Genomic DNA, 15597 nt, shown 5'->3' on the forward strand with positions numbered 1-15597 from the left:
CATGAAAATTCTGTTTACAGTAATATACTTACGGTAGAAGTCTATGGGGCCAGGTTTCAAATGTTAAAATATACATTGTATACATAAACACATATATAAAATATACAGAATATACACAAAAATGTAACTTTACAATTACTTTTAGCGTGATAAAATTGCTTACTAACCTTGTCTGTACGCAGTTATATCCAATATTTAATGACTATGTACAACCACTGATCCCGGTAACATTCAAATTATATGTGTAAGGGTATGGAATATGACGAATTTGAAAATACAGAATAATTTGTAAGTACTTTTACAAAAATATGACCTCCACATTTTGCTTTTAAACCCTCCTGAATTGTCCCATAGACTTCTATTGTAAGTGTATTGCTGTAAATGCAATTTTTTTTTTTTTTTTTACAAACTGAAGGACAGTCTAATTTTTTTTTGGTGATACTTCACAGCATCTCTTTATAAGAGTCTAATTTGTTTTGAACCTGGAACATTCCTTTAAAATAGTGACTGAATCCTGTTTCATATTGGATTTGCTGTATTGTTTAACCGATCACTGTTTACTGTAAGGAAGCTGAGATAAATGGCCTGTGAGAACTGAATACTACATCACACAGCTTTGTAAACCAACCCTCTCACTCAAATCCATACTGCTAGCATTAATTATTCATCTCCATTTAATTAGGTTTCTTAGGAACTACTTATCTTCACTATACATTAAGTGCTTTCTAATCTCGTTCTCAAGGGCATTGCATACAGCACTCCTGCAAGACGTGTGCGAGTAACACACATAAATTGCGTTTGCATTCAGTATGTTTCCTGACTCACAAGGGAGAAACACAAGAAAGCTGTACTCTGTTCTGGGGAAAAGGGATTGAATCACAGCTGGAGATATTTGTAATCATCGCTGATAAGAGCAACATTTAGCAATTCATTGTGTGGAGACTGACACATTAAGCGTCGAGTTAAACTCTCTAATTGAACTGAGAGTTTGATGACACACATCAGAGAGCAGACAAAATGGGCGGCCTCTGGGGACTGGATGGTGATTGGCCCAAATGTAGCAATTTCCGTCCAGGAGAGCTGCATGGAGTGGAGTATATGGACACAAAGGCTGCAATTCTGTTGCCAACCACTGGAGGGGCAAAAAAAGCACCACACAGCAGTATAGAAAAACGAGTGCAGAGTCTGTCCAAAGACTACTGGATGAATCACACACAAACATGTCCAGGTCAGATTTTACAATGAAGCCAAAAGAAAAAATAAGGAATTATATTTTGTATACAGAAAATTAACTGTTTTTAGGACCATTAGCATTGTTTGGATTGGCATTTTCAAAACAATTAAGCACTTTTTTTACCCTGTAGTTCTTATTACTTTTAAACCCCTTATTTTACTTCCCCACCATTATTCTCAACTATAAATAGTTTTTAAAGCTTTTTTTTATTGTTGTATTATATGAAATATATATTAATTTTTTTTAAATGTATATTAATTAGATGTTTTATAATAAAAAACATATGAATAACATGAAAGTTACCGTAATAGCAGTAATTCTGTTAAAATAATCGTATTGCCTTTATGCTTATGTTTAATTTATATGCCACTAAAGTGCTTTTCATAATATAAAATAATTTGTGTGAAGAACAATTACTGTAATACATGCCACATTTTTATTGAAATTCCCATTATTTTAATATAAATAGCTTTAGTTTAAATATAATAGTTTTGATCATGAATATTTAAATATATAGATATTTAAATAAAATAATTAGTGTGAAGATTATAAATACCTTAAAAAATACTGTAATACATCCCATGTTTTAGTTTTACAGTAATTCCTATTATTCTCAATAACATGAATATATATATATATATATACACACACACAGTGTGTATATGTATATATAAATATATAATTTACATTAAAATATTTTTATAATATAAAATAATACTGTGATATTTTTATTTTAATCAGCATACTGAAGGCCCTTCAATACATATCATCATTATTATTTATTTATTTTTAAGTTAAAATTCATTGTTTAAAATCATTGTTTTTGTTGCATTATGGTTATGAGAATCACAGAAGAAAATGTGTTTAATTGTCATGAAAAATAAATAAATAAATAGTCCAAATCTTGATGGTCCTAGAACAATCAGAATTTTCTTTAAGTAAAACAATTGATTTTTTTCTCTGATTAGATTTTTATTTATTTATTTTTTGGTGGTGAAATATGACCAGGACTTCCCCGCAGCAAATGACAGGCACTTCATGTAACACAATCATAATTGCTTTTTAATTCCTATTGTTGAAATACTGTTTTACAATAAGTATGTCTAGAGAGAATGGCTCAATTAAATTAATTTTACAGTTGGATGACCGATAACGTTTAGAGAGAGGAACTACATCTGACCATTTAAGACATGAAAAGCTTTTCAAAGCATATATAACTAAATCTAATTTATCTGCGGGGCATCGTGTCACATTTCTATATCCACTGTGCCAATGCTAAAGCAGAGGCGTGCAGTTGGCAAGCGTCCGGTTTTCACATCACGAGTATATTAGAGAAAAGCGGTAGCCTACATGCTGTACATTAACTGAGCTTCATTCATGAGGCTCCTTCTGTTCCCTGAGACGTGTGTGTGGTGAACATTAGCTCCTGCTGGGGCAAAGGGAGCAGTGCATTTTGGGATAACTGTCATCCAGAGGCTCCCTCAGGCACCTGCTGACCTTAGCGTCTGAGAGCTCTTGCTCACTCGTACAATCCCACACAGAGGCATCGAGCTGTGTGCGTTTTCTTGCAGTCAGTCTGATTCACCACATGCTGGTCTGGGCTGCAGTGAAACAATGTAATTGTTCCTAGCAGCCGAAGCAAACGTTACACCCATTTGCCTCGCTGCATAAGCTTCAGGAAATCATTCAGCATGCTGAGATGCCACAGCTGAAGATGTGGGGAAACGTTCAGTACGACTGGCAAAATTCAGAGGCCGGCCGGTTCACATTATGACTAAGGGCTTCATCCGCACCGTTACCGGTCATCCAAATGGGAAATGAAAGGGTGGAGGTGGGGGAAGGTGGGATATGCGGAGACAAATGTTGGTTCAGGGGCAACTCGGATTCCATGAGCCCAAAGATGCAAAGATGAAATAGAACTGAGAAACTGGACGTAAATGAAAGAGTTCAGGAACAGTCATCGTTTGACTCATGGAAGCAAAGTAAGTAAGTTTTTAATCAGTGGCTGTCTGATTAAACGTCCCAAATAAACACATACATGCAACAATGGAAAGAAAACACCCTCTATCATTGATAACTGAAATTCATTGGATAAAATGGGCATGTATAGTTGGTTCAGTTTGTTTGTGTCAGCACTGGTTTAAGACTAATCTAAGACTAAATCTAATTGAGTGAATTTCACAAAATCTCCAGGTCACATTTCAGTTCAAAATCACAAGAAAGAAATATCATAAATTAAATTAAATAAAAATAAAAATCTAGCTTTTGTAGGTCTATTAACTAAGATATGCATTGTGACATTATTTTCATGATAAATTAGTACATTTAATCCCCACACTTGTTTTTTTTTAATTCTCATTATTCAAAATCAAAAGTTACTCTAATGTGTTTTTTATTTAAATAAAGTTAATACAACAAATACTATCATGTATATTTATAAATACTTTACAACTAAAAAATATATATATATTATGACATAATATACTTGAAGAATATTTATATGCACATGCACTAATATATATATATATATATATAACAAGAAAGATTTTTTTTTGGCCACTATAGTAGTGAGAGTAGTGCTTAATTTCACAAAAAGTCCTAAAAATAGGCTATTTAAACAAAATATAAATTCTGATTTCTTTGTTGATTTTGGGGTGAAAAACCTGGACATGTGCTTGAGATACAGCTAATTAGCAATTGTGTTAATAGGTTACATTTAATGTCCTTGATTGTCTCTAATACTCCACTTGGTAATTAATTGTAATAAAAATAATCTCTGTTTGTGCAAATTTTAAATAATGCTTGATACAGTAAAAAACATATATATAATTTTTTTTAAAGAATGAATTTCACTTATCAAATAAGGGCGTGTACAGTTTTTTTCTGCTCAGTTCATTAGATAGAAATACAAGCTCTCATTTGCATGCACACAACAGATCTGTATCTAAAGGTGAGGCGAAGACTTACTTTCGAGCTCTATTGCATTGTGTTGACACAAACAGGAAAAAAAGGAAACATAAAATAGACAAATGAATTATCACAACAGTTAAAATGTGGCATGATTATTCTGTTCAGATCTCCCTGCATCCTCCATCCACACACAGTCATCAGGTGAGGATTCCGGAAACATTCACTACTGCCCCGTCCCTGTCCCCGACCGCCATTGTTGGGCTTACCAAACTACAAGCTACTCATAATTCACAGCTAGCCTTTAAAAAAAGTAGTTAGCTACTAAAATATAAAAAAGATGAATACAATACCCACTTTCACACAAAACCCTAGTAAAATTTGCTAGATTTACCACATTTCATTCGCACATGCAGCAGTTTTCTATTTTTATCCATACTGTTACTCCATTTTGCCGTTAAAACTCAAATGTCATTAACTTTCACAAATACATTTACACTATATACAAAAAAAAAAAACTGAATTTACATAAGGGATTTGTAACAAACAGCAGCAACTAACTAATTTTTTCTTTTGAAAAAAAAATAGTTGTAAAATGACATTGCGACAAAAATAGCAATGTATATTTGGTGCATTACAACGTTAAATTAGGTTGTTACAGGAAAAGGGAAGCTATTTTAAAAAGAACACGTTTTTTAAGGCTGCACTCATCTTGTGCATTAGACAGCATTTTATAAACGCGAAGTCCAAGTTAAAGGTATCTCAACTGTTTAAAAATGTGTCTCTAAGACCTTGGGCCCTATTTTAACGATCTAAACGCATGGTCTAAAGCGCATGACGCAGGTGCACTCAGAGCGTGTCCGAATCCACTTTTGCTAGTTTAACGACGGGAAAACAGACGGCGCGCCCAGGCGCATGGTCTAAACGGGTTGTCCCTCTTCTCTTAATGAGTAATGGGTGTTTTTTGGGCGTAATGTGCAATAAACCAATCAAAGTCTCATCTCCCATCCCCTTTAAATCCAGTTGCGCTCGCGCCATGGCGGGTTCGCTATTTATATGGCAGAATGTAATTTTTCATATTTAAAAGTGTGCTGCTGCGTGTCCCTGTGTGTGTAATAAGCAAAGTGTATGCGCGTTGTGCACCCGCCTATAGGCGCATATTACTAACGCGGTCTTTAAATAACAAAGAAAAAATATTGCGCCAGACTTTAGACCAGGTTTGAGTTGATCTATGGCGCAGTCTATTTTCAGTTCCTCAAAATAGCAACGCGCCAACAATGTGCCTGAACACACCTCTTTTTTTAGACCAGCACGCCCATGGGCGCACAAATGGGTGCAAATGCATTTGCTATTTAAACAACGTGGCGCAGGACGGGAAAATGAGAACTGCGTCAGGCTGAAACTAGCAAAAACACTTGCGCCGCGCCTTGCGCCGGGTGTATGATAGAGCCCCTTGTGTTCTTCTTTCATTCCACTGCCGCAAAAACGTGTTCTGTGTGAACGACCCCTTAAGGTCTGTTCACACCAAAGACAATAACAATCACTATAATAATGATAAAGTTTTAACATTTGTTTTAACATTACATGAAAATAATTAAATAGGCAAAAAATAGGGAAGATCACGCTACAATTTTAACGATAACGACACAGAAGAACAATATTGTTGAAATTGCTTTCAGAACAATTTTTTCCAACTGATGAATGATAAAAACATTGACAGCCAATCAGAATCCATCCTGCTTTAAAGAGCTTGAGCATTTAAAGTGGCAGACAACAAAACTGCAGCGTTTGCCAATAGTAAACAGGGCCCGGTTCCCCAAAACGTTCTTATCGCTAAGTAGTTCTTAACCTATTCCTTAACCTCTCTCTTAACGTTATGGCACGATTCCCGACACGTTCGTACGCTAAGTATATCTTCTGTAAGTCACACTTTCGTAAGGTTGGTCTGGACCATTCGTAAGCTCTCTCTTAGCGTTGTTTGAGCTCAAGACGCTAGTCGCCGCCACTGTGCAGCAGTCTTTAGAAATCAGCGCAGCGCAGTACAAGTCAAACTATGGTATGTTGACAATGTTGTGGCTCAACAATGATTTTATGTTATGGACATTTTAAGACTAATAATAAAATATGTTCGCAATGGATACAGGCCTATTTATGAAGTTGACTTTATTTGGTATCAGAACTAATATGGTGGTAATTAGCCTAGGCTATTTCGTAATGTCATTAAAGCGTTTAAATTGGCAATCACTTTTGATAATTAAAATCTGGCAAACAATTTGGCTCTAAATGGCTAAGATCTATAAATGGGTAAGCATGGTGGTGTCCAGTAAGCGACCAACTATGGCAGCGATCCAACGTGTCCTTGTATTGAATCAAAGACGGCGCCGGCCGCGGAGCCGTTTAGTCCATGTCAATTTTTTTATTCGGCAAAACTTAAGCCCTTTTGACATTTTGCCTGACGTGGCTATATCTCTGAGAACATACTTATTCACACCGCTGACCAACCCACAGACTCAGGCTGAAAGAGCCTACAATGTTGCACATGTTCGCACGCGCAACGTTGTCGAGTGTGCAATTGGCATCTGGAAGCTGCGCTTTCGGTGCCTGCACAAGTCGGCAGGAGGACTGCGCATGAAGCCTCACAGCTCTTGCGCAGTTACGGTGGCAACGGCCATACTCCATAACATGGCTGTGCGTGGAGGCGCACCTATTCCGGAGGGGGAGGAGGAGGAGGTGGAAGCAGATGAGGAGGAAGATGGAGAGGGAGAAGTTGAGGTCCTCTATCCTCCACAGAGGGCTGCCCTGCACGCTGCCGGGGTTGAGGCAAGGCAGCTTTTGATTGCAAATGTTTTTGGTTGATTTATATTGTCTTTTTGGATTAACTTGCTGAGCTATCATTAGCATCTTTCGAGTCTTCTTAGCGCGCTAAGAGTGAGCGGTATCGGGGAACCGGGCCCAGAACGCTATTGTGCGTTGATGTGGATGCTAATATAGTTATCGTTACTTATAATTAGTAAGACGTCACAGGGTGGTTGCTATGGCATATGGGTGGTTATGTTGCTAGATGGTTGCTAGGACATTCTGAGTGGTTGTTAGGGGTATTCAGTGTGATTGTTAGGTGGTTGCTAGAGGTTTTGGCTTTTTGCTAAGGCATTCTAGGGGTGGCTAGGTAGTTGCTAGGATTAGGGTTAGGTTAGGTAGTTGCTAAGGCATTGTGGGGGTTGCTAGGAGATTCTAGATGGTTGCTGGGTGGTTCTGTTTGATTTCTAAGGTCTGTCGTGTGGTTGCTAGGAGGTTCTGAATGGTTGCTGGTTGGTGCTGTGTGGTTGCTAGGGTGTATATGGTGGTTGCTAGTGATTATGAGGGGTTTCTAGGTGGTTGGTGGGTTGTTCTGTGTGGCTGTTAGGGTCTAAATGGTGGTTTCTGGGTTTGATCTATGTGGTTGCTATGATCAACCTTATGGTTGCTGGGGTTCTGAAGGTTGCTACAAACTGCAGTACATGCTTACAATAAACAGAATGTGAACATGCGTTGATATGAATGCTAATTAGGGTTGCAAAGAGGCGGAACATTTTCTGTAAATTTCTGGAAACTTACCTAAAGTTTCTGAACATTTCCAAAATGTTCTGCAAGTTTCCAAAATATCCTGGAAAGTTTCTGGAAATTTTCCACTCCTTTACAACCCTAACGCTTACAGTTATTATTTCAAGTTAGTAAGACGGTGCAGGGTGGTTTCTATGGCATATCTATGGTTAGGTGGATGTTGTTAAATGGTTGCTAGGACGTTCTGAGGGGTTGCTAGGATATTTGGTGTAATTGTTAGGGTTTTGTATAGTTGCTAAGGGTTGCTAGGTGCCAAGACATTCTAGGTGATTGTAGTTATCTTAATAGCTGCTGTCTTGGTGTGAACAAGCCTTTACTGAAACACATAGCTCCGGCCCAAACTCACACTTAACTTGAGGCAGAAGATAACATACTGGACCAGTTCATAAAACCAACTGTTTTGAGAGCACCACAAATCCGCAATGTTTGCACTCTTTAGATACTCAACCTTTATCCTAAAACCATAAAGAGACGCTAGAAAAAGCAACTTATTATGGAGTGCATCAGATTGTGTCTCTTTCTGACCTTTAATAACGTGCCAGATGCGCTGTGTGTCAGTCTTGCGCCGCTCGTTTAGCTAACGACACTCTGGCCCAAGAGTGCTGGTCCTACGGACCCTGCTGATGATTAAAGTAGGGTTTGGTGGCACAGCAGTTGGTGCATGGGACGCTGCACACAGGCTAGAGTTACCGCTGGCACCGCCCACCCCTCTCCTCCCATTCTTCATGTGCATTCCACAGACATTCTCTGCCTGTCCCCAAAGCCACCGTTCGCAATCTTCGTTGTGACGTGCAATCATCATCATCGCCCTGTTAACAGTGAATTTGCTTATCGCAGCCCGGCACCTGCCTGCACAGCAGAGGACAAACAGACCTCCAAAAACAAGATGTGTTCCTTATTTCCTGTGTGGCCTCGGCATGCGTAGAACATCTAAAACGTACCTTGGCCTGAAGATGGCCTGTAGATCATTTCAGGCGATTCGCTATTCTAGAACTAATGCATGATAAGAACAGCCTCGATCAGTGGAAATCGATCCTAGCCGTCCTCATTATGCAAAACCGCAAGCATTCAGTGTTAAAGGACACACACCGGAGCCATTAGTGAAGACTGAGCCAACTGGGTAGTTTCAGATTTGGCCTGCGACGGCGGTTTCCTATCTTTATGGGTTTGGAACGGGGCCAGGCGCTCTTTAAACAAAGGAAATTGAACAGAATCAGGGGGAATGAATCAAAGTAGAATACAGAAAACCACAGGCCTGTTAAGACGGGCGCACACACCTGACTTTGTATTGGCCGTATTGATGCTCACATATAGTCTTAATGAAGGCATGTGAACACATATACAACCATAAAAACACAAGAACACACACTAATGGTTTTACACAGAGCCGGGAGCGATTTGACCATTAATCTGCGGTGTCATGTGTGTGAGCAGTAGCCTGTGGTTTATGCGTCCTGACTGAACATTAGCCCACTCGTCTGTATTCCCAACACTGCTGCTGCAAGCAATCTCAAGACTGTTTTCTTTCAGCCTATGTGTCTATAAAAAGAGCTAGGACATTGTGTGATTTTACCCTCAGCATTATTAGCTGTGTTGTATCTCGCAAACTGCAGCCTGACGGCATCTGATTCCATTTTGTGGCAAGAGTGAAACAGAGCAGACGACGAAGTTTGAATACATTGTCTCGATCATTATCAACTTTACATAATGAATCAAGGTCATTGAGTGGTGAGGAAAAACAGATTTTTAGTTCTCCTAAAGAAAAGTTTTCACTACCGTGATGCAAGGATGTTCTGAGTGGTTGCTAGGGGTTTCAGTGTGATTGCAGGGTGATTGTGGTTCTGTGTGGTTTCTAGGGTCTACCTGGTGGTTGCTAGGATCTAAATGGAGGTTGCCTGGGCATTCTGGGGGTGTTTAGGACATTCTAGGTCATTACTGGGTGGTTCTGTGAGGTTGCTAGGATTTATCTGGTGGTTGCTAGGAGTTCTAGGGGTTGTTAGGTGATTCTGAGTGGTTGCTGAGTGGTGATGCATGGTTGCTAGGGTCTACATGGTGGTTGCTTGTGGTTCTGAGTGGTTGCTAGGGTCTAAATGATAGTTGTTAAGGCATTATGGGGGTTGTTAGGACATTCTAGGTCATTACTGGGTGGTTCTCTGTGGTTTCTAGTGTCTGTTTGATGGTTGCTGGATGGTGCTGTGTGGTTTTTACGGTGTACATGGTGGATACTAGTGGTTTCTAGGTGGTTAGTGGGTTGTTCTTTGTGGTTGTGAAGGTCTAAATGTGTGGTGTCTGTGTGGTCTCTAGGGTCTATCCGGTGGTTGCTTGGAGTTCTAGGGGTTGCTAGGTGGTTCTGAGTGGTTGCTAGGTGGTACTGTGCAGTTGCTAGGGTGTACATGGTTGTTGCTAGTGGTTCTGGGTGGTTTCTAATTGGTTGGTGGGCTGTTCTGTGTGGCTGTCATGGTCTAAATGGTAGTTGCTATGGGGTTGCAAGGGCATTCTGGGGGTTGCTAGGACATTCTAGGTGTTTGCTGGGTTTGTTCTGTGGTTGCTAGAGATTATAAGGGGCTGTTAGGACATTGCGAAGTCCAATCCGGGGAGTTAGTAAGAGATTGTAAAGTGACTGCTATGACATTCTGGGTAGTTAGGATGATGTTGCTAGGTGGCTGGTAGGACATTCTGAGTGGTTGCTAGGGTATTTGGTGTGATTGCTAGGTGGTTCCTGTGGGTTCGGGCTGGTTGCTAGGGACTACATGGTGGTTGCTAGGGTATTCTGGTAGTTGCTAAGACATTCTAGGTGACTGGTTGGTGGTTCTACTTGGTGGTTGCTAGAAATTCTGGGAGGTTGCTAGGGTGTTCTGCATTGCTGCTACAACATTAAGGTGGTTGCTTAGTGGTTTATCTGGCAAACACCAATGATGAAACATAGATGCAGAACAAAATGAAGGGAATTCAAATGCGATAAATGTTTTCTGCAAATGCTTGTGCAGATTTTTATCAGTGTTTCGATTTAGCTAATTATTCTGAAAGAACATCTTTCAATAATGAATATTTGTTTTTATGAGCATGGTTGATTTAGCTAATTATAAAAGAGCAGTGTGAGACAAAATAAACAGAAGGCATTCAATACTCTCATCTAATAGCATGAAATGTGTCTCCTCCGGCTCAAAATCACGACCATACATTTCAAAGCTTAACAGGACAAATAAATCTGATTTGAAATCTGAATAAAAAAAGATTTAATGATTGCTTTATAGCTAGCATTAAACTGGACACAACGCTAATGTCACAGAGCAGATGAAAAGTGGGACAGAGTGATGAATAATCTTTAAATGAAGAGAGAAAAGAAGAGAGAGTCTGACAGAAGCCTAAAATGAAAGGCGGTGAAACTCGTCCCCTGACACCTTCATGAATAGTGAAGCAGGAGTAAAGGACGATAGGATGTGCTCTCCGCATCCGTCATGGTTTCCAGTTGCTTTAGAGATGCTCCTTATTCAATATTAGCTTACACGGTCCACAATTACAGCGTTAGCCATGGACTTCAAAGCCATTTCACTGCTTTCATACTGTTGCTTTGAGATATACACACTACCTGAATTCAGTTCAGTTTAATTACAGTATTTCCTTAGGTCTTGTTGAAGATTATTTTAACCTTTTTCCAGGCTTTTGGTAGAGCGCTTTTTGAATTATGATATGCTTTTGAAAACAGTTTTGTACTTAACTCAACAATTAAACGGATAGACACCCAAAAAAGAAAATTCTGTCATCATTTACTCACCCTCATGTTGTTCCAAGAATGAATCATCCCTTTAAAGCTTTTCAACCAGTTTTTTAAAAATTACAATTATTATGATGATATGGTATTGACAGGATAATTCTGTCTAATACAGCCAAGGTAATAATAATTATAATTATTTTCATGGTCGATAGCTGATACATGCTGATATTAAAAATTACAAAGTATTTTGTCTAAATAAATCAAACAAAATACTTAAAACTAGTATCTTTATTATAATGTACAGTATGATAATGTATTATAATGTACAATATGAACATTAGATATTCATTTTGAGATTTCTTGAAGATTACATAGAACAGTGTTATTAAATCACAGGTGGTTTTAAAAAGTAACTTTAAAGTAAGGGTATTTTTCACTAAATTTAATACAATAACAGATGATAACCTGATAAAGTGAATGGATACATTTATTCGGCAAGGATGCATTAAATTGATCAAAAGTGACACTAAAGACACTTACAATGTTACAAAAGATTTCTATCTCAAATAAATGCTGCTCTTTTGAACGTTTCATTCATAAAGGAATCCTGAAAATTTATCACCGTTTTCACGAAATAGTAAGCATTGATAATACCAAATGTTTCTTGATCAGCAAACCAGCATATTATAATGATTTCTGAAGGATCATGTGACACTGAAGACTGGAGTAATGATGCTGAAAATTCAGCTTTGATCACAGAATAAATCACATTTTAAAATACATCCAAATAGAAATAATATTTATAATAATATTTTGTGAAATAATAATATTTCTCAATATTACAGTTTTTTTTTTACTGTATTTTTGATCAAATAAATGCAAGCAACATTAAATAATATGAATACCAACCCCAAACTTTTGAATGGTAACATATATGATCCTGAAGTATTGAGCACTTGATACACTAATGTTCTTTACAAACATAAAATACAGTTTTATATGATTTAGAAGTTTAACACACAACTTATTCTCATTAAAAGAAAGATAGCGGTAGATAAAATCCGTTAGGTATAAAAAAAACTTTAAATTTCTATGTGAATGATAGAATTCAGTTCTTTCCATTAATGGGCATCTCATCCATTTAGTGGAGGCTTATAATACAAGGTTTGAAATGTTTCCTGTAATGTTTTACACTGTATTGATGAGAAAAGTGTGTTTTGTCTGTGGTAAAGTTTCATGGTAAAGTGCTTTATAACCCAACAACAAATAGCCTCAATTTCGAGCCAGTATCTCTGAGAGTAGCTGAAAATAAAACATGGTGAAGAAACTACAAACCCAGAGGGTTTCAGCTGAAATGAGGTGGGTTTATAACCATTTTGCCTTTTGGGTTTCCCAAATAATCAGTCACTGGAAGAGAGTGACATTTACAGGGCACTTACGTCCTCTTTTAGATGGCCCATAAATACCAAGAGTGAGAATGATGGGGAAAAAGCAAGTGTCCTCACTAGTGCCTTACTGAGGGCTGAATTAACTCTATAATGGAAGAACAGAGCGTCAATACAATGAGCGATACTAAATATCTCAGATCACCAAAACAAATGTGGTACAAATGGATTTACCCATTCAAACACAACAAAAATGAATCCATCATCAGCGGCTTCTACCCTGGGCTACAGGTGTCAAACAATTCAGAGCTCAAAGCATTCTGAAAAACAGACACACACATAAAGGGCGCGAGAAGTCCTGACGGGTCTCCAGAGATCTGACTTACTGGTGGATGGCTTGAAGAAACTTGCGTTGATGTTTCCTGACTTTGGCGTGGTCCATCTTCCTCACCAGCTTGGTGTTTTTATAAATGAGCCACGTCTCCCTGAGAACATTAGCAGCTGTGTTTTTCACCTGTGGGAGAGTTAGCATTGTAGCATTCAGTGCTTCTGCTGAAGCGTCCTGAGCCCCAATGATTTGACGTGGCTTACTTGGTTTGCATAATAAGTTGTAGGCCCTGTCCACACGAACGCGGTTATTTTTAAAACCGCAGCTTTTTCTATGCGGTTTGGCCGTTCGTCCACATGCAAACGCAGCACCAGTTCACTGAAACCGAACATTTTTGAAAACGCCTGCCAGGGTGAAGATTTTCAAAAACTCCGGTTCTTGCAGTGTTATCGTGTAGACAGCGAAACCGGAGATTTTAGCTTGTGACGTCGGAGCCCGCACTGTTATCTCCGCCTACTGGAAACTTTTTCAGGCTTCTGATTGGCCAACATGGCTTTACGGTTGAGATTATATCGCCACCTGTTGGTTTGGCATGTTCTTGACAGTGCTTAATAGCATGCGTTTGCGTTTTCATGTGAACAGAGATTTTTTTTTAAACGGAAGAAGGGAAAAACTCTGTTTATAAAAATACCCGTGTACGTGTGGACATGGCCTTAGAATAGTGAAACCTTGGGATATGTACTGAAATAATTAGCTTGCTAATTATTGCTAAAATATGTGATGATTCAAGTCGGTTGAGATGTTAAACGAATTGCGATACAATTGGGGGTGGGGGTTTATATGAATGCATCTCTGAGGGAAACTGACTGTCTTTAGAAAAGTTTAGATGGTATTTTCTTTTCATCATGCCTCTGTTTAATGCATATTAAAGTAGTGTTCATAAGCGCAGCGCTGCTTTGGAAACGCTGTATCGCTACTGTTCCATAAGCACCACCAGGTTGCTGAAAATTGAGCAGACACTGTCGCACTGTATAGAGTTTGGTGTTAGCATGTTGCAGAGCATTAGCATTAAGCCTCTGTTAGCGTAATTGGCTAATCTTAAAATAATATACTTCGTTTATGTAACAAAGCTTATCTGGCTAACCAAGTAAGCCATGCTTGAAGAACGAAAGCTAGAATATCTAGCCTATTTTTTTTACATGTCCAGCCTATTTCTCACATTTCTGTCAGGCCAACGTCGTAACTGTTTTTAACTTTATTATATGTAATCTTCCTCTCAAAAAGCTGAATTTTGTGTATTTGGGTTTCAAAATAATGTTTTGGAAGCAGGGTGTCACGTTAATAAATTCACATATTTTGTTTATATTTAATAGATGCACATTATTTTCCACTTTGCATAAGCTGGGTATTATTTTCACAGGTTTGCAGGGATTAAAAACAAACGGTGACATACGACGCCACAAGACTCATTTGATTCAGGAATTCAGACTTACCCTTTTTGTCAGCTGGGTGTCCATCATAAAGTTATGTACATGTTTTTCGGCTTTGGTTAATTCCAGTTTTTTTGCGACCACAGCGACCACCAAAGCAGTGCATCCTGCACCCTGACAAAACAAACAACTGCCTTAAGCATTCAATCGAAAACAAACTCTATGTTACGCTGAGATACGGCACTTACCATAATGCCGGTGAGGAGACAGACTCCTTTCCCACAGTATGTATTGGGGACCATATCCCCATATCCAATGGTTAGAAAAGTTATTGAGATCAACCACATGGCTCCAAGGAAATTGCTGGTTACATCCATGTTGTCATGGTATCTAGTAAGGGTAAAATGACATTAGAAAAACAACTGCAATTACTTTACACTCATCTATGGCTTAATTGTAAGTCAATCAATCAGCCATGAAAATTGTGCTAATTTGTCTCACATTATACATTTAAGTAGTGCTCGCTCCCCTGCAGTAGTTGGACGTGCTGTTGTTGCTGTAAGCTATTACTTAATTGGCTAATTGAGGGATCTAGCTGAGTTGGGACACAATTGACTCACTTTCCAAACCTATTTAACTGCTGTTTAAAGGGTTACGCAGCTCACAGAGGCCCTCCAGGTCTGCAACGTGAGAGATTTGATACTCTAGAGGTTTCAACAGCTTAAGAGAAAGGCACAGTATCTTTTTTTTCTCTGAAATGATGCATTTTTGATACTTAGAGCTCCGTTTCTAGAAAATGTACTTCTGTACAATTGTATATAATTAAAAATTGATCGAATTGTGTGCATGTGTTGATCTTATTTTCTGAAACAAATCACCTAGTAAACTGTAAATTACCACAAAATGAATTTATGAAAATTGCATAATTAAAATAATATTAAAATGTTTAATATAATATATGCACTAATATATATATATATATATATATATATATATAT

General features: G+C 38.3%; 1 protein-coding gene across 1 annotated transcript in view; it reads right to left on the reverse strand.

Annotated features, from left to right (window-relative positions):
* Positions 1-15597, reverse strand: part of LOC107687918 (small conductance calcium-activated potassium channel protein 2-like) — a 38696-nt gene that overhangs the window by 3309 nt on the left and 19790 nt on the right. Inside the window, exons 4-6 of the mRNA XM_016485409.1 lie at positions 14848-14989; positions 14663-14773; positions 13228-13355 (exon numbers count right to left, since the gene is read on the reverse strand). Coding sequence (XP_016340895.1) covers positions 13228-13355; positions 14663-14773; positions 14848-14989 — 381 coding nt within the window. The remainder of the gene's footprint in view (positions 1-13227; positions 13356-14662; positions 14774-14847; positions 14990-15597) is intronic.

The sequence above is a fragment of the Sinocyclocheilus anshuiensis genome, unplaced genomic scaffold, assembly GCF_001515605.1.
Source record: "Sinocyclocheilus anshuiensis isolate Anshui unplaced genomic scaffold, SAMN03320099.WGS_v1.1 scaffold205, whole genome shotgun sequence".
Taxonomy (NCBI): domain Eukaryota; kingdom Metazoa; phylum Chordata; class Actinopteri; order Cypriniformes; family Cyprinidae; genus Sinocyclocheilus; species Sinocyclocheilus anshuiensis.